Source organism: Vigna unguiculata, chromosome 1, assembly GCF_004118075.2.
Source record: "Vigna unguiculata cultivar IT97K-499-35 chromosome 1, ASM411807v1, whole genome shotgun sequence".
In the NCBI taxonomy this organism is placed as follows: domain Eukaryota; kingdom Viridiplantae; phylum Streptophyta; class Magnoliopsida; order Fabales; family Fabaceae; genus Vigna; species Vigna unguiculata.
Genome location: NC_040279.1, coordinates 36,866,215 through 36,886,433, shown reverse-complemented (window position 1 = coordinate 36,886,433; position 20,219 = coordinate 36,866,215). Strand labels below are relative to the sequence as shown.

Here is a 20,219-nt window from a genome sequence, read left to right as displayed (position 1 = left end):
TTTGTTGTCCTTTCGAACATTTATCGTTTATGTTCAACCAACAATTATTATAAACCAGTCTTGAAGTAGAAAGAAGCATGGAAAACAAATAGCGACTAACCACCAATTAAGAGGTCATTATTATCTCAGCATTGCATATTCAATGAATGGTTTTCTCATTCTATTCATTTAAAATTTTCAAAATCTTTATTAAAAGCAAGTGGCAATTATGTCACTGTGTCGTTGCGTGTTTTCTCAAGAGAACACATAGCAATCATGCATCCCACAATTGACAGGGTTTTTCTCAAACCTCAAAAGAACAAATGTAATTTTCTACCATTAACATCGAGTGAGATTACTCAACATTTTCAGATGTTCTTCGAATATTTCAAGAAATTTTACAAGTTTATTAAATTGTTAGGTGTACTATATGGCATGTCGACCACTGCGAGTGAGATTACTTTAAAAAGAGTTTGTAGTAGTGTAATTAACAGCTACTCAATGACCGAGCAGATCTCCGGCAATTATACTATCATTAGAATTTTATCTTGGTGTCCTTTTATACAAGTGTTTTTGCGAAGTTCTAGATACACTAATCGATTGACGAACAAGAGAACCCGACGAACAAGAGAATCCAACGAACAACTGGAATGAAAAATAAAAAAAACTTGACAAATTGATTTAGTGGATGTTTAATCTCTGCATCTGAAATATTAGGTATGACATTTTATAGTAATGATATCTCATTTTTTTAAGGAATTATGAATTGGTATTTTAATATTGAATAAAAGTAAAAAAGTTGAGTGACATGTAAAAGAATATAAATTCATAGACATTAAATTAAAATTTCATATATAAAATAATGTTAGTTCTTTTATGCGGATAAATTACTACTCTATTATAGTAAAACTTGTCTCAATAGTAGATCAAACTCAAGACTTTTTTAGTATTTGTTTAAGACAATTGTTCTAAAAATCCAACTCAAACTTGTGAGAAAACTCTCAAAAACCCAAGTATAAATAAGCAATTCTACACTAAGTAAAAATAAAAAAAGTGAAGTAATATATAAGAAAAAACAAAGACTCGTATCGGCCTTAAAGTTTTATGTTAGAAATGATATAAATCTCTTTTATAGACAATTGATACCACAAATATAATCGATCTCTTCCGGTATATTTCAATAAAAAAAATTCCAACACTTTTTCATAGATATATTTCGTAAGTTTTTTTATTAGCACAGATTTACTGACATTACCATATAAATTGTTTGCTTGCTTATGCTATGAAATTGTTTAATCTATAAATATTTAATTTAATAAATTTTGTGATAGTGAAATAAAATTAAAATTTGATGGATTTTTTTAGGAAAGATTTTTTAGGAAGATATTACATAAATGAGCTCAATTAGATTAATATCATTTTTAATTCAAAATTTTAAAACAATAAATTTATGATTTTTTTTTTAATTTTTTAATTTTCTTTTTTTTATTCAATATAAAACTTAGATTCACTAAATTTTCAACAAAAATTAAAAAATTAATTAATAATTAATATTGATTTCAAATATAAATAATTGAGGTTTTACTACAACCAAATTGTAATCATTTATCCTTCACGCATGGTTATCATCAGATAACAGTCCTTTTCAAGTGTACAATACAGTCCAATAAAAATTTCAAAAAATTAGTACTTTTCTCATCAAACATTCACATTTGTTTTATTTATGCACGATTGTAGGATTATAATATTAGATTTAATATATTAACCGTTTTGAAGTCTAAAATTCATGTCTTAAAAGATAATATAAAAAATTGAAGACAAAAAGTGTATTTAAGTTATATTTGATTTTAATTTTTAGACTGTGTTTTTTTTGGGTGGATATACTATTCAGAAGGAATGGAAAAAGATGAATAGGAGGTGAGTATCGTGTTTTTTTTGGAGGTGATACAAGATGATGGGAGGAGATGATTAGAGAGATTAACTAAAAATTCAATCTCACCATCTATAATGAGATTAAAGGGTGACACAGCTGAATTTACCAAATTACCCTTCATTATTTAATTTTTGTTACATTATTTAATTTTTGTTACATGTTATTTAGCGGTTAAAATCAATACACGTGATTTTAGTTCACTTTCTTAATTCTATGTTAACGATAATAATAATTTATTAGGGTTATAATAAAAAATTATTACTTCTAAAATTACTATTAAAAAGAAAAAAAAGGTTTCTGTGTATATTAATTATTTTTCACCTTATATATTAAATTTAGTTTTATACAAAATATATTATATCATTAATTTTTTATACATTTTTTATATTTTCAATCATTTAATAAAATTTATAAAATAATTTTAAATTATTTATATATAATTTTATATTACCTATAACATTAGGGACGTTTTGATAATTTAACTTTTTTCTATTAAATTTTTTTTTAATATATCACACCAGTCAATTCAATCACAAATTTCACTCTTTAATCCATCTTAAAATTACCTCTACATTACTTAAAAGAAAGAACACCAACTTCATCATGTAATCCTTCTTAACGAGATTATTGAATATGTTAGAAATTAGCAGAAAACCATTTTTTCACAATGGGAACTTTCTAGATTCCAAATAAATCATAGTGAGGTAAAAGGGACCTGAGAAATCATGCCACTCCTCCATCTTTGCACCTAAAGTCTACAGAGCAGAACTTTTCGAAATGCTTTTGTTGTAAATTTTTGTAATTAATAACCCCGAAGATCCAACAAAAAACGAAAGTGTAAACACAGTGAACTCTTGCACATTTGTCGTTTGTGCATAATTTCATATCATACTATGTTAATTAACCAGTCTTTCTTTGACACAATAATTAGTCTTAATTACAATCAATCACACAATTAGGTTCGTGGGGCTTTCTGGAAGGGATTGTGGGGTTGCAAAACTAAACAGACATTTATTTTGGATGCTTATTGCTTATTGTTGAAGATATGGTGACACTTTGACAGCACAAATGTTTTATAAAAACACAAACTTTTCTGACATGACTATGCGATAATCAGTGTGAAAGAAGAGGTATAATCGTGTGAATATTCTTCTTTTGATTACATTAATTAGCTTCAATCTTGAGAATAACATTCCTAAAGTAACTGTTTAACGTATTCACCTAAATATAACTCGATAACATGGAGTTTGGTTTATAGTATTGAAGTACAAGAGATTTTATCTATGAACTAGACTTCCTCAGTTAACACAAACGTTTGATTTATAGTATTATTACGAAATTTGAGAGATTTTAAGTGTACATTATAATCACTGATGGTATAATTTATCTAACTCAATTGGGTCCAGCGAGCACAAGCTGAGATTAATGAATGGATGATTGAGACAAAAGAGTGTCACTTTTCTTAATGTGCTACTTTCCTTATTGGTTAAGTAACAAATTCAAGAATAATAGCCAGCTTCAACAGTGTTGAATTTTTTCCCCTGTTCTGAACTCTCCAAACCTAAAGCAAAACCTGCACAAGTGAAACACCAAAAACATGCATTTTCCCAATTGTAGGGAAATAAAAAAGAAACCCAAAGGCCAGAATTTTGATGGGATAATGTGAAACTTTGAGTCACTTAAATTATTTGGAACAAAATTGAAGTGTGTCCTTTTATTGTAATGGATCCGGGTGCTGAGCATGTTCCTTAGATTCAGAAAGAAGCAAAAAGTACAACCTGTGGCAACAACTACACGAAGAAGCTTTAGATGAGTTGCAAGTGCGATGCTACTACCATATATACCTCCAAAAGGCCAAAATACGATAAAGCAAAAAGATAAACAGATTTAAGCAACTAGAGAATAGCTTTGCAAAAGTGGATGAAGCAGTTCCCATGGGAAGTAATTATTTATCAGCATGTTATGATTCACTCTTCCATAACTGCAAAGGCTAGTTAGCTGGGTATCAGAATTGCATGCATGAGAAATATTAGCAAAACCATTTCAGCAATGTAACTAGTTAGCAATGAGACATGAAAAGAGAAAAAGAAAAGGTGGTACTTATAAAGATACTTTACACATATGATAGAGAGGGAAATGAAGATTTCAGGACCTACAAATTGCAGAGATTACAAGGCTATTGATTGGCCTTTCTTTAGCATACCCCAAAAGCTGTACTCTTTACAACGGAAAAGAAAAAGGAACATGCTAAACAGAGACAAAGCATTCTACATCCTCCATACCTGCACATACCCTCTTTTCTTTTTCTTTTTTTTTATTGTTTTCCCCGTAGTTAATTTCTAATTTGGTTCACCATATTACAAAATTTAAACCCCCACTTCTTCCCCTAAGTTTTATCATTAAGAAAAGTAAGAAATAACACTAGCTATAGCAGGTACTTCACTGTCACATAATGGAGCAATATCCACCACCTTCATACTCATCATCCTCAGCATCATCACCATAGTGTTTGATTGGATCAGACGGTGGAGGAGGTGGTGGCAGTCTAGAGTATGGAGTGGTGTAAGCATGCATGGGCATGATGGGTGCTCCAACATAATATGAAGCACTTGAGTTAGGATATGCTGTGTTATAGCTTAATCCATAAGCTGGTGGAGGAGGAGGAGGAGGTGAATAATACACATGTGGATAAGGGTATGCATGCTGAATTGGAGGGTTAACAAGATCCTTGGCAGCCATTGAAGTGCCCAAATTTGAAGGCACTGATGCATCAACTTCACTAATTTCTCCATTCTTAGGAGGAGCAGATGCAGAACCAGAACCAGAACCACCGTTTTCCCCTTTGTTCTTCTTCTTCTTTTTCTTTTTCTTCTTTTGCCACCTTCACCACCACCACCACCACCACCACCACCTCCCTCCTCACATTCATCACTGTGTTCTTCTTTCTCAGAATCTTCACCATCTTTAGAACCCTCATTTGAACCACCATCTTTAGAACCCTCGTTCGAACCACCATCAGCACCCGGTTCACCATTCTTCTGGTTTTCCTTCTCCTTGTTAACATCACCACCCTTATTGGACTTTCCCGGCTTTTTATTATCTTTCTTCTCAGCTGGTTTCTCTGGCCAAAGCTCCACTAGCCTCCCTGATCTTGAAAGCCTCTTGATGAGAATCTCAGCGCCCACGTTACCAGTGACCGTAACCTTGTGCTGCAGAGAATCCACCTCTGTTTTGTAAACCCCTATACCATGATAAACATATATATATGATTAGTATCTCTTTTCTTCCAACACATCATTAGTTACTTCCATGTTAAGATAATCATTATATGAAGAAGAACATCATCAAGACCCACAAAGTTTGATGATGATAAAAGGGATGCTGTATATTAATTACTATGCACAAAAGAAGTATTAAAGTAAAGAGATTGATACCGTCGATTCCTTGAAGAATTTTCTTGACTCTCTTTTTGCAGCCATCGCAGTGGATCAATACTTTCAGAACCCACGTCTGTAAAATGAATGGAGAAATTGGGAATTTGAATGAAGTTGATAGAGAGAAATAAGTGCATATGCACATGCAAACTGAAAAGAGAAAATGATGACCTGGTACTTGAGAGTTTCTCCTTGAGGAGGTTCTTCTTCTGCAGGTTTTGGTGCCATTTGGTGAAGTGGAAATCAAGGGATGAGGAAAGTTGATGTAAGTGTTTGTTGGTGGCCAAAGGAAGTAAGGAACATGCAGCAAGGGTGAGTTAAATAAATAAATGATCCTTCAAGAAAAGTGTTTCACACAGAAACAATCTTATCACACAGAAAAGTGTTTCTTAGCCTTTAAACATTACATTAGACATCTGATTAATTCAAATTAGAACTGTGGTGGTATTGTGCAGTGACTGAGACACTGTTATCGAAATACTTAATTATTATTTTTGGGTTAAATGTTACAGTGATGTCATTGATTGGCACTGGGCATTGTTTATTCAGTGAATCTAATCTGATCTAATCTAATGTGAAACTTTACTCAATGATAGAAGTGTTGAAAAAATAACACTATCAAACACTGATTTAATTATTAAAGAAAAGAGGAATCAGAGCACTCATTTCATTTGGTGCGGAAGCCATGTCACCTTTAACGCAGGCAGAGATAACCATTATGGTGATGACACATCAGCAGAGTCACGTGATTGAATCACGTGATGCAGAGGGAGGATATTGTTCAGTAGAGGTATCATGTTTTCATGTGGGAAAAGTGGCGTCAAAGAGGCAAAAATTCAAGTTGTGGAATATTTTATGATGGGATTAAGGTAAGTAAGGGATTGTGAGGAGGAGAAGTGTGTAAAAGAGGTGCAGTGTAGTGTAAGGTAGGTGGTCCTTTGCATCATCTTTTTTGACATCTTATCTGTCATATCAGACGGTTTAAAGGGCTTCATCACTTTTAGTACCACTCATTTTCTGACCCCAAAAGCAGACCTCACTGGGACTGCAACCCACACGATAACGGCTCCACCACCCATGGATGCATATTGCATTGTCTTCATGCTACAAGCTTCATATAACTAAGCTAACAACACCCTTAACCAAGATTACTCACTGGGCCTATCTTTTTTTTTTTTTAAATCAACTTCATAAGCAAATTTAACAGGAGAGAAAATTTATTAGGTAAAACTTTGTAATGATTTATGTAACTAGATGATCGAAATTATTTGAAGATGTTAACCCGAGAAATATAAAATCAATGAGATATAATCTCAACTTAACCCATAAATAAAAGATTATATCTATGTAACAAAAAATTTAAGATAATAAATTTATAGATTATATTTTTTATAAGATACTCAATTTTTTCATTATTACCCAATAATTTAGACTCATACAATATATTTAAGTGTATTGTAAATCAATGTTAGGTAAGTACTAACGGGTGTCAAAGTTATTTCCGTCGATATACATTTTAAAGACAAAATCATAACTAATGACAGAAATGAGGTTTCAAAGTCAAATCTTTGTTTCCACTTTGTTTTCTTGGTGGATGAACTCTCATTCTTCTCGAATCTCAATTCAAGAACTTGGTTTGATATTCCAATAATCACACATCATATAAAAGTTAAAATTAAGGATAATTTAAATACATGTTCGTATGAAATGTTTTTTAGGATCGAAACACGTAATGTCCTTATATAAATTGATAATATATAAAGCATTCACTCAATTCTTTTGTCATATTTTTACTCATACATCTTATAATTTTACTATATTCTTAGTAACTTGAACATCAAACAACTTTCTATAAGTGAAATTCTCTTCGACTTTTATTAACAACTCTACTTCCTAAAAATATCATTTTTTTTACACCTTAGAAAGATCATATATAAGAATAATTACTTTTGAGAAAATATTAAAGGCATGAACTGTTGAAGAAGGCAATCAGGAAAGTGTACGTCTTGTTCAGAGCATGGCCATTCATTAGTGTTGGCTTAAAGTTTAGAGTTAGATTGGTACTTGGGTGGTGAGTGGTTTGGTTGTTGGGTTGATGAGTGTGAGAATCTGAATAAAAGTTTTAAATCGAAAACATATTAACCCACCACCATCCAATAATTTCTACCACCCCATTCTCATTTTCAGGCTCCATTTATCAATGTTTCCTACTCTTTGGCTTATACGTCTCATAGATTCAACGCATAATAATTACTTCTACCAATCACAGTACCAGGGTTTTCTTCCTTAGGCCAATACTTTCTTCCATTAACTTTATGTTTATTTCAGTATGGATACAGAGCAGAGAACTAAAGATAAATAAGATAGAATTAAATATCAAAATTTCATTATTTGCTCAATAAGTCAAAAAGAAAAATTTCCCCAGTTTTTCAAAAACTTCAAAGTAGGTTGACATGTAGCGATATTTAAAAATCAACATTTTTAAAATTAAAATAATATATCAATTATAAATTTCTGAAACCATAACCAAATTGCATATCTAAATACACATGTTTTCGATTCTTTCTTTTTTTATCCCATCTTTTCTATTCCCTCTCCTTTTTTTTCTAATTCACTTTTAATAGATATAGAGGATAGTGACCCCACACAAACAAGCATTGCTATCAAAAGACCAAAAGAATTTGTTATGCAACAGATGGTTGTGATTGTGCTGACTCTTACCATCGTGATTTGTGGCAAAAGCACTGAACCAAAACTCCAAATTTCTGGAAGAACTGTTTTCAACATGGAACCTTGATCATCGGCGGCTACTCAGGTGAATTGCTAGCCATTCAGTCATTTAATCATAGCCAACAACTTCCCCAATCCACTCCCAGTGAATTGATTCTTTCAGAACAATTTCAAGCAAGCTAACAAATAATTAAGCATGGTTACATAAGATCAAACACTGTTTAAATTATTTTCTAACAGATTATTAAACGCATATGTAAACAGATAAATTAAACAAGTGTCCAATTAGTCCAAAAGTGATTAGATACTCTATCATATTCTTAAATAACACTTTGCCAAAATGTTAATTTGGAACCTCTCAAATGGTCAAAATACAGCCAGAGAAATTTTCGGATTTTGAAGCCAAAATCTTACCACGTAGAGCAACAGGTATGTCGTCTTCCTCCAGATCCCAGCACACTGCACAAAACGTTAAGGAGAAAATGTACTTCTCTCCAATGAACCAATCAACTCTTTTGTATAAAATCGATAAAAGAAGTTAATATCATTTTCATTAGATGGTAGCCTAAATTAATATACTAAGAAGTTATTATAATTTAAACAGTAATATGTTACATTATTTATTAATTTTGATATAATCAATTTGTATAGACTTTAGCCATAAAATCGCCAGTCTCCGTGGCAGATTTCGCTCAAGAAATTAGAGCAAGAACAGGGCAACCGATACCATATGTTGCCATATAATTACGGTAGCTATTCTTGCCCCTTGGATGGAAAGAAAAGTCAACCGGGGAAAAGGTTGAATAGTAAAGGTCGTAGGTGAAAAACCACTACTCCTTCAGAGGTAAGGAATGGAAAATATTAAATAATATTTCCCATGGCAAAGGGAAAATCAATAATTTACATTACAATTCCAAACACAATCCAAGTCGAAGTCCAAAATCTATCTGGTGTATATGCATGTTTGTCATTGAACTCATCTTAGAGAGAAAAGGTGACAGCAATATGCAAAATAGAAAGTAGTGCCTCAAGAAAAAATTAGTAAAAGCAGGCAATGGATTATTACTTAAGTGTGGGAGACCCACTTCAAACCATTAATCATTAGAAATAGAATATTAGATGCTACGCAGTCTTTTGGTAAAGAATATAGTCGTAATATTCAATGTAAGAACAAAAACATCCTTGTCAATACAACATGTAGCATGATATCATAATGGACACTAGGTTACCTTCCACTTTATGTTAGGTAATGGTTTTGACAGGCTTTTGGAAAAGTGAAATATGATTTCCATTATCAATATTTCCTATCTCACATCGACCAATGAAAAAAAAGAGAGCAGTAATCCTTATAAAAGTTATGATGTAGTCACAGTAAGAAGTCTACCACATCTTGATTTTCTAACACAGTTATCTGAGTTGGAGATTGAAAACTTTATACAACTGATGGAAGGAGAGTTTTTAGTACAAGATTAAAAATCTTAAAATGGCTATTCGTCAAGTGTGTGGGGCTTGATAATCAAGCAAGAGGAAATACCAACATTGCACATTTTGGACAACATTGAGGGCTTGAAAAGTTCTTGTGTGAAAAGCCAAGAGGAAAACCAGTAGCTCCTTCAGCAACATCGATCTGAGAAAAGTTCTTGGGTGAAAAAAAAGGAGTCAAAGAAAAAGATCATGGAACAAGAGATTGAGAACATGAGCTAGAAGAATGAAATTTTGCAGAAAGAGAACGTTGAACTTGTAGAGAAGATCAGGCAAGTGAGGACTGAAGTGGAAAATGGAGAAAAACGAGACATGCAGAATTGATAGATTTGCAGAGAACAAATAGAAGTAAGAAAATAGTCAGATGCTTGAGGAGAAAAATTTACTGCTTAGGAATGTTTTTTATCTCAAAGATACAATGTCCGTGGCTGAAGATGTAAACTGCATAATTCTCCAAGAGGTAGTAGCTCTAAGGAACCTCAACTTGGTTAATGAAAGCCCTGTCACCAAGAAAGTCCTCAAACAAAAAGTACTTTATGAACATCTTCGCAGCAATCTTAGCCATCTAAACAGTGGCCTTAATCAGGAACTTGGTGTTTTGAGGAGATAGATTGAGGTGAAAGAAACATTTTTCAAAATTTGAGGATAAACGGCATCATCTTTACCATGTTTGGACTTCCCAGACTGAGTTTTATTTAGTGTAAAAACCAATCACAGCATAAAATCTAACCACCATAGTTCCTCTAAAAATTTGCAATTCACCAGTTATGATTTCTCCTCAAGGTAGATGCCTAAATAATGAAGCCAGAAAAGTTCTCATCTAGGAGGTCAACAAATGGAAGTTAACCTTTTTGAATAGGTAGAACATAGACAAGTTTCCATCTCTATTTTCAACACTCGGCAGAGAACCAAAGTGTTCAAAGGCAGACACTGATCAAGCATAATACATATTTAAAATTCAGAATCCTTCATGACCAAATAATAATACTCATTTCCAATCCTCACAACAACAAAAAGAAACAAAACAAGACACAAGAAATATAACACTATGGTTCATCTCACAGTTATTTAAAATTTGAAGCTGAATATTCAAATTTAAACTATTCATCTTTGAACAGCACCATTACAGAAAAGAACTCATGGGTTTTGGATTTTAAGGGGATACATATCATGTATTAACAAATAACGTGCAGAACACAAGTAGCTATAAAGTGTTGGTATGGTTGCTGAATGCCTTGATAAATAGAACAACACCTGAGGTGACAGAAGCAAGAATGGTGAACACTCCATGTCTGGAGCGCCAAAACTCAGCCCATGTCAATGGCTTTGAGACCTCAACATAAACTTTCTGAAAATGCTGGCTCAAGTCATCAAACGAACCAGTGTTATCTATAACTATATCTGCTTTACCCCTTTTCACATCCAATGGCATTTGAGCATTGATCCTATTCCGAGCATCCTCCTCCTCCGCGGACTTGTCTCTGGCCAAGAGCCGTTGAATCTGCGTCTCGGGATCAACCCAAACAACAATAACAGGCTTCGTGAACTTGTCCATCTTGGCTTCAAATAACAAAGGCACATCAAGAACAATGACCTTGTAACCCTTCACCCATAGCTTCAAAACCTCCCAAAATATCCCACGCGCAATGTAAGGTGCCAATAATCTAAAACATCGCAATGACACTAAATTCAAAACAGCAATTCAAAAATACACTCGAATGGAACCAAACAAGACGAAAATTGGAAATACCGGTTCAGAAATTGACGCTTATCCGGGTCGGAGAAAACAATTTGACCAAGCCTGGGTCTATTCACTTCTCCATCTTCGAGAAGAATTTCGTCCCCGAAAGCCGCAACCACTTTCTTCCATCCACCACTCCCTTTCCTTAACACCTCCTGCAAATTCCAATAAACAATCACAGATATTGTATTGTTTTTTCCCAAATCAAAAACAGAGAAGAGGAACTCACACGAGCAACGACATCGGCATCCACAACGGGAAGACCATGCGACTTGAACAGATTCGAAACGGTGCTCTTCCCAGACGCTATTCCACCAGTGAGCCCAACGATCCTCATTCCCTCGATCAATCTGCACTCTGAAAATCAACTCCATACAAATTACTTTAATTTTTAAATATTAATATAACATATTTTGTTCAACTATTACAATATCAAGCGCATCTGGTGTAGTGGTATCATAGTACCCTCCCACGGTACTGACCGGGGTTCGATTCCCCGGATGCGCATTTTTTTCCAAAGTTTTTTTTTTATTTAATTTTTTTTGCTTAATTATAACGAATTAAGCATATAAATTTATAGAACCTTCTTTCCCTGTAATTTTAACTATGAATTGGGTTTTGAGCTAGATGAATGTAAGTGATGAACGAAAGAGTGAGGAGTGTGATTTTTCTGCTTCAGAACTTTTGTGACAGTCAGAAGAAAGTTCGGCAGATAAAAGCGCAACTCATCCGCCGTAACCTCTATCCAAACACCAGAATCGTCGAGCACTTCATCGGCGCGTGCTATTCACACGGCCTTATAAACTCCGCTCTTCTTCTCTTCACCACCCTCCCTCCTTCTCCCCACGTTTACATCTTCAACACCCTCATCAGAGTCTTCTCCCAATCTCAAACCCCACACACCACTCTCTTAATCTACGCCCACATGCGCCGCAACAACGTTCTCCCCAACAATTTCACCTTCCCACCTCTCTTCAAGGCCCTCTCCGAAGCGCGCCACGTCACCCAAGCCCGCTGCGTCCACACCCACGTCCTCAAACTCGGCCACCACCAAGACCTCTTCGTCGGCAACGCCCTCCTTGACGTCTACGCCTCGAGCCGCCAAGTGGGGTTGTGTCGCAGCCTGTTCGATGAAATGCTTCAGAGAGACGTCGTTTCCTGGAGCGTGTTGATCGCCGGGTACAACAACGTTGGGAACTATGATGATGCCTTGGTTGTGTTTGAACAAATGCAGTATGCGGGTTTTGTGCCTAATAGGGTCACCATGATCAACGCCTTGCATGCCTGCGCTCACTCTGGTAATGTTGAAATGGGGGCGTGGATACATGGGGCTGTAAAAAGGGAGGGGTGGGAGTTGGATGTCATATTGGGGACGGCTTTGGTTGACATGTATGGGAAATGTGGGAGAGTTGAAGAGGGGTTGAGTGTGTTCTGGAGTATGAAGGAAAAAATGTGTTTACTTGGAATGCGGTTGTAAAAGGGTTAGCTTTGGCTAAGAGTGGACAAGAGGCGATTCGGTGGTTTAACAGAATGGAGAAGGAGGGTGTTAGAGCGGATGAAGTGACTTTGTTGGCGGTTTTATCTGCGTGCAGTCACTCGGGTTTGGTGGACAAGGGTAGAGAGATTTTTGGGTTGTTGGTTGATGGGAGGTATGGGTTTTGTGCTAATGTTAAACACTATGCTTGTATGGTTGACGTGTTGGCGCGTTCTGGGCGTTTGCATGAAGCTGTTGAGTTCATGGGACGCATGCCTTTTGGACCCACAAAAGCTATGTGGGGATCGTTGTTATTTGGTTCCAAAGTTCAGGGTGACTTGGAGTTGGGGCTGCTGGCGGCTGAAAAGCTCATTGAATTGGATCAGGAAAACTCTACCTATTACGTTCATCTCTCGAATATCTATGCTGCAATGGGAAGATGGGGGGATGTTGAGAAAGTGAGAGGGGTGATGAAGGATAGACAACTGAATAAGGACTTGGGGTATAGTTCTGTGGAGGTAGAACACCAAAGACATGTAAACGAATTTTTGGCGTAGTAACCAACTATTGTCGTGTTGAAGATAAGGTATCTTCCTGTCCGGTGTGAAGGACAAATCCCTTGAGATACTCCTATACAAACAAACCAGGAAATCAAGCTTCTTGCCACATGCTTAAGAGCTTGGTTTTTAGTAGCCAACATGTTATTGTCATTTTTATCCAACTTAAGATGGAATACTTATCATTTCTGAACATACAGAACTCCAAGTCAGCTATTACTTCTGTTTTGGCCCACTATGCTTCAACATGTATTTCTTGTTTGTCAGTGATTAAGGATGCTGGTACTGTAATGTTGGGCTACATTACTGTCGGTGATGTTCAAGGATGGTAGAAATGACCAACCGTGTTTCTGTCGAAAGCATGTACTTCATATTTGAAGTAAGCATATATGTTCAGCATTATTGTTTAGGCTCACTGCTGTTGATCTGAAAATTGCCAGCCATTGATGGTCGATGAGCCAGAATAAGTTTACAGAACCCCATCACTATATATCGACCATTGTCATTGCGAGCTAATGTACGTGTGTGTTACTACCAGACTAAAGATAGTAACACACTCAACAGTTGAATAATCTGTGTCGCAACAGGAATCGCGACGGGAAGGCGAACCGAAAAAAAAGAAAACGGGTTTAAAAGAGATTTGGGAGTCGCCACTATAGTTATTCTGGAAAACTATGGAAAACCATAAAAATAAGACAAGTCTGCGTAAAACAGATTTTGGATCCGAGAGTCGGTTACGCGTAGGGAAGGTGTTAGCACCCTACAGCGCCCGCCCAAGGGCGGTACCATTAATTAAAAATGCAAAGTTGATGTGATTTTCAAAATGTTAATTTTCCCCCAAAATAATAAGACGAAAATGCTAAAAGAAACAAAATATTTTTTAATTTTTTTGGGCCAGACAAGGATTGACCTTGGTCCTATGTATTCTCATTTAAAGTGAGAAATCAGGGTTAAGTAGTTCTTTTAAAAGATATGAGAAACAAATGAGAAAATAATTTGATTTTTAGAGGTGAACCTGACAAGGACTGGCCTTGCTCCTACGTATCTCACAGTCGAGAATCAAGGATCACGTAGTTCTTAAAAAAGACATTTTTTGTTTGAGAATATTGATATATTTATATTTTGAAAATTGTATTTTTTGGTATTTTTTGAATTGCTTGAAAGTATGTGTCACACGACGCGAGCGGTCGGACAGACACGAAAAGAGAAAGAAAAACTATTTTTAGTATTTTTGGAAAATAAGTGTCACGCGGTGCGAACGACCGGACAGACACACTAAAGTGAAAAAGAACATTTTTATTTTTTTGGATTTTTTCTATTTTTTTGTAATTTTTAATAATTTTCGACTGTTTGGTTTTCTAGGAATAAATAAAATAAATAAATAAATAAATAATTAATTAATAAAAATAAAATAAAAATAAAAATAAAAATAAATAAATGAACGAAAATAAATAAATAATAATAAAAAATAAAATAAAAATAAATAAATAAATAAAAGAAATAATTTAATTAAGAAGGATGAAAGTGGGAAACAAAATATGGGGGTGTGTGAGTGATTAGTGGGAGGTGTAAAGCAGATACAACAACAAGCCCAAGAACAATAGACAAAGGACATGGGGTGCAGGAGTATCACATGTGAGAGGTGCATGTGGTAACAGATGGGGTGCGTGCAGTAACTAAAGGGGTGTGCTAAAGAAACACAAAATGGAGGTGCAGGAATTAAAAATGGGGGTGCACGAAAAGAAAGAAGGAGGGTGTGGTTGAAGTAAAAGAGAGGTGTATGTGGTAAATCCTAATAGATCCAAAACCAGGAGGGGTGAAGCTGAAAAAAAGGGGGGTGCACGGAGAGTGTTCAGCCCCAATTTCCATCCTAACTCACCCTAATTAAAAGAGCTTCTCCTCTCCACTGTGCGGCAGCCCCTCCCCCTAGACACCACCGCAACTCCGACCTCCGGGACCACGCCTGCACCGCCTGAATCACCGGCGACGATTCTGACCACCGTCGCGAGCCCCGCCGGCGACGACATCGCTATTCGATTCACGCGCCCCTGCACCAACGTCCGCAACGCCCACAACGTCTTCCCCAGCGCGTTCCAAACAGGGGCTGCACCGATCCCCTTCACGGCCGCAAGGTTCAGCTCGCCGGAGGTCGCCGCAGGTCGCCGTCAGCAGCTCCAGCCGTCGCAGACGCCCACGCCGCAGCCATTCATCTCCAAACCTTGATCCACTCCTTCCGCAACAGAGGAAAAACGCCCTAGACCCTGTGACTCGCTGCCATCGTGCCACCGTCACGCGACTACACTCCCGTTCAGAGCTTCAAATTGCCGACGGCCTCGCTTCTGATTTCTTTGTTTCGATTGGATATATGTGATTGGGAAAAATGTGAGGGTTTGTGTGCTGCTTGGGATTTAACAGAATATGAAAAGTGGTGATGAAGTGCGTATGCTTGATCTTCTGAGTGCAGGTTGAAGGTGATGGTTAAGGAAATAGGTTCAGGATGAAGGTCGGAGGTTGTTGATGGTGGACAAAATGTGTGTTTCGTTTTTGAATATTCCAGCAACAACAATGATCACATACAAACATATAACTAGGTTCAAATAAAGTTAAAGCATCGTGACGCTTACCTCCTATCTTCGTTCACGCTTACCTCCCATCTTCGTGCAGTGATTTTGGCCTCGCATTGATTCTTTCCTCACCTTGGCTGGCTTCCCTTCTCTATCTTTTTTTTTTCTTTCTGTGCTCTCACCGTGTGTGCTCTTTTGATGCTTGGAAGTTGTGTGTGTAGGTGGAGAAGAATATACTTTGGGTTGTTTTTTTTGATTTCAGACTGAAAACTGAGAAACAGGAAGAAAAATGAAGAAAATGAAGGTGGTTGATGGCGGGGGTTCGCATGAAGGGTCTAGGTGACGATGACTCAGTATGATATAATCGTGTTGAACTTCCAAGTGCTGGTGGAAAAATGGAGTGGAAGCCGGGATTCCCACGCGAGTTAACTGGTGTTTTTTTTTTTTGATAAAAAAAGATGGATCTGAATGATATTAAACGTGCTGCAAGAGAGAAAGATTCATCCTCGACGTTTTGCAGTTGCGTGTGTTTATGGGTCTGTTTACTGTGTCCGGTTTGGAAGAAAAAAAAATTGAATTCCAATGTGACAGGATGTGTGTTCGTTGCATCAAAAGTGTATGAGAAAAAAAAGCAAAAAGTAGTTATAGGTGGTGGCATGTGAGAAATGAGAGAGTAAATGTGTCACGTTAACAAAGTGAGTGATGAGTGAGAGAATGAGAGAGTGATGTGTGACGGGTGGGAGAGAGTGAAGGAGTGACGTGTCTCAAAAAGAGTGTGGTCCACGGACGTGAGAGAGAGAGAAAGGAAGAAAAAAAGAGAGAGAGAAAAAAAAGAGAAATGGAAAAATGGGATGTTGGGAATAGTGGTGTGGTGTCGTGAGAATGGAAAGGTTTTGAAATGTTAAGAAAATAAGAAAGAGGGGGTGTAGATAGAAAAAAGAAAAGAAAGAAAAGAAATAAAAAGTCTAAAATAGGTTAAAATAATGATATCAAAGAGGCTTTCTCTCTTTTTTTTTTAATTTTCTTTTATACATTTTTATATGTTTTTTTTAAGAGATTAAAATAAAATGACGCAAAAATAAAAGAAGATGAAAATAAAATAAAAAAAAAAGATAAAATAAAGTAAAAATTAAATAAAAATAAATCAAGATAAAATAAAAATAAATCAAGATAATATTAAAAATAAACAAGATAAAAAGTAAAAATGAAATATATATTTATACTCACTTAAATATTCCCTTTTTTGTATTATTTTTTTTAATCATTTTAAATTAAAATTTTTATTTCTTACCCGGACGAAATTGGATGTTGACAGCTGCCCCTCTTTAATTAGATTTTACCAATAATATGAAAATTGACTTTTCATAATATGATAGTAAAATATAAGTAAAGATAGAAACACTAATTTCGTTCGGGTTTTTGCAAAGAAGAGGGTGAATAGAAACTAATTTAAAAGGGTATGATGACCAATTCCATGAAGAGGGCCAACATCCAGAAAGAGAAGTGGATTCAACTACATCTTGTCCAGAAAGAAAGAAAGAAATCACTAACCATCCTATCAGAGAGGGTCGTGATGCTAAACAAACGTTTAAATTTTATCTTTTCGTTTTCTATATATATTTTTTTGAAATTATGTGTTTTGTTTTTTTTTAAAAAAAAAATTGTTTAAAAAAAAGAATTTTCTTTTTTTCTTTTTTCTTTTTTTCTTTTTTTTTATTTTGCCTCATTTTCAGATTTTTTTTTATGTGCTTTCATGTTTTGAATTTTTTTTTATGTGTGGATTCGACCATTCCTAGGGAGAGGGTTTCTATGTAAAGAAATAGATAACCATTGCTTTGCAGAGGGTCTCGATGTAATCAAGAAATCAATGACCATTGCTTTGCAGAGGGCCTTGATGTAAAGGAATTGATGACCATTCCCAAGGAGAGGGGCTTGATGTAAAGAAATCGATGACCATTGCCTCGCAGAGGGCCTCGATGTGATAAAGAGAATCAATGACCATTCCAAAGGAGAGGGGCTTGATGTAAAGAAATCGATGACCATTGCCTCGCAGAGGGCCTCGATGTGATAAAGAGAATCAATGACCATTCCAAAGGAGAGGGGCTTGATGTAAAGAAATCGATGACCATTGCCTCGCAGAGGGCCTCGATGCGATAAAGAGAATCAATGACCATTGCTTTGCAGAGGGCCTTGATGTGAAGGAATCGATGACCAGTTCTACGGAGAGGGTCTCGATGCAACGTTGATTTGACCATTCCAAAGGAAAGGGTCTATATCTGAAAGGATTCGGTGATCATCATTGAGTAGAGGGTCTTGATCCAACAACGATCTGGCTGATCCTAAGGAGAGGGCCTAAGAATCGATGACCATTCTCACGGAAAGAGTCTCGATACGACGAAGAGAATCAATGACCATTCCAAAGGAGAGGGTCTTGATGTAAAGAAATCGACGACCATTGCCTCGCAGAGGGCCTTAATGTGAAGGAATCGATGACCAGTCCTACGGAGAGGGTCTCGATGCAATGTTGATTTGACCATTCCAAAGGAGATGGTCTATACCTGGACTTGACCATTCCCAAGGAGAGGGTCGTTGTTCGAAAGGAGAAACCTGAGGTTTGATCTTGATGTATCGACAAACAACACATGAATGTTTAACATTGGTGAAACCTGTACAAAATAATTGTACTGATTGATTTTTTTTCAAATGTTCTCTTTTGAGCGATTTTCTTTTTCAATCGACTTTCATTGATTCTTATGAAGTATGATGTATGATGGATGATGTGATATGATGAGACTGTATGATAGTGATGAAACTTGATGGAAAGATTTTTTTATTTTTATTTTTTGCATTTTTTTATTTCTTTCATTATTTATTTTTTATTTTTTATTCATTATTTGTTTTGCTAAAAAGACGAGACTTAGGAGACTAGGCGAGCTAGGTTTTGTGGGCCATATATCTCGGGCTTTGAGGGTCATGCGAGATAGGCTTAGCGGGTCAAGTGAGATGGGCTTTGTGAGCTAGTGCGGAACTAGGCTTGTTGGATTGATACGAAATTGGGTTTGGTGGGCCAGTGCAGAACTAGGCTTGTTGGGCCAATACAGAATTGGGTTTGGTGGGTCAGTACAGAACTGGACTTGGTGGGCCAACACGGGACTAGGCTTGTTGGCCAGGACAAGCTGGGCTTGGTGGGCCAGTACAAAATTGGGCTTGGTGGGCCAATACGGAATTGGGCTTGGTGGGCCAACACGGAATTGGGCTTGGTGGGCCAATACAGAATTGGGCTTGGTGGGCCAATACGGAACTGGGCTTGGTGGGCCAATACGGAATTGGGCCTGGTGGGCCAGTACGAAACTGGGCTTGGTGGGCCGGGCAAAGCTGGGCTTGATGGGCCAATACAAAATTGGGCTTGGTGGGCCAGTACGAAACTGGGCTTGGTGGGCCAGTACGGAATTGGGCTTGGTGGGCCAATACGGAACTGGGCTTGGTGGGCCAATACGAAATTGGGCCTGGTGGGCCAGTACGAAACTGGGCTTGGTGGGCCAGGCAAAGCCGGGCTTAGAATATAGGTCATTCATATGAATGAAGAGGACCGCTAATCCAAGAAGTGTCGAGAGGATGATTCTTGTAAATTAGTTCCTTCAGAAGAGACAATGGTTTGAAGAAGTATGATGCATGACAATGCTCACTTGTGTTATGATGTCAAGATTTTTGCTTTTTGAATTTGGTGTCAAACCACGACATGATGATATGACATGCAAATGGTTATGCATGATAGAAAGCATGTTTTCTTATTTTTAAGCACAAGGGATCAAAACATTATTGTAGAGATCAAGATCATGAAATGCATGACTGCATGATGAGAAACTTGTTATGCTCTGCATTTTGAAAATTTTTGCTAGAGTCAATTATTCTCTTTTCAATCATCAAACTCATTGTTGTGGAGATATGTAGGATGAAACTCAACCTATTTTGAAATGGAGTAATGATTGCAAGAGATAGTTAACAAGGCGTTCAAACATTGGTAGCCATGTTTTCAAAGAGAAGAAACAAGTTGTTGAAATTTTGACAGAATGTTGAAACCCTAACTTAATAAGGAGAAAACAAGGTGTAGAACCTTGACGGAACATAAAAACCCTGACTTAAACAAGAGAGACAAGGTGCCGAAACCTTGGTGCAATGATTAGGGTGTTGTAACCCCGATATGTAGGAGAAACAAGGTGTCAAAACCTTGGCACAGAGATCAGAGTGTCGTAACCCCGATATGCATGAGAAACAAGGTGGCGTATCCCCGATATGTATGAGAAACAAGGTGTCGTAACCTTGGT

The 20,219-nt window shown here is 36.4% G+C and overlaps 2 protein-coding genes, 1 non-coding gene and 1 pseudogene across 3 annotated transcripts; 2 read left to right on the top strand and 2 right to left on the bottom strand.

The window, feature by feature from the left end:
* Positions 1–3,989: 3,989 nt before the first annotated feature.
* On the bottom strand, positions 3,990–5,766 carry LOC114184608 (heavy metal-associated isoprenylated plant protein 36-like). Its single transcript, XM_028071952.1, is given in 4 exon segments — positions 3,990–4,788; positions 4,791–5,153; positions 5,347–5,422; positions 5,518–5,766. Coding segments are annotated over 4 exon segments (927 nt in total). The 5' UTR covers positions 5,575–5,766; the 3' UTR covers positions 3,990–4,357.
* A 4,723-nt stretch (positions 5,767–10,489) lies between these two features.
* Positions 10,490–16,553, bottom strand: LOC114186638 (dephospho-CoA kinase). Its single transcript, XM_028074605.1, has 4 exons — positions 15,955–16,553; positions 11,529–11,656; positions 11,309–11,454; positions 10,490–11,222 (listed from the first exon to the last, which is right to left on the bottom strand). Exons 2-4 carry the CDS (start codon positions 11,634–11,636, stop codon positions 10,763–10,765), a joined length of 714 nt encoding a protein of 237 aa, XP_027930406.1. The 5' UTR covers positions 11,637–11,656; positions 15,955–16,553; the 3' UTR covers positions 10,490–10,762.
* On the top strand, positions 11,663–13,743 carry LOC114186628 (annotated as a pseudogene).
* TRNAG-CCC lies at positions 11,736–11,806 on the top strand. Its single transcript has one exon. It is a non-coding gene; the product is annotated as a tRNA-Gly (tRNA).
* Positions 16,554–20,219: the final 3,666 nt, after the last annotated feature.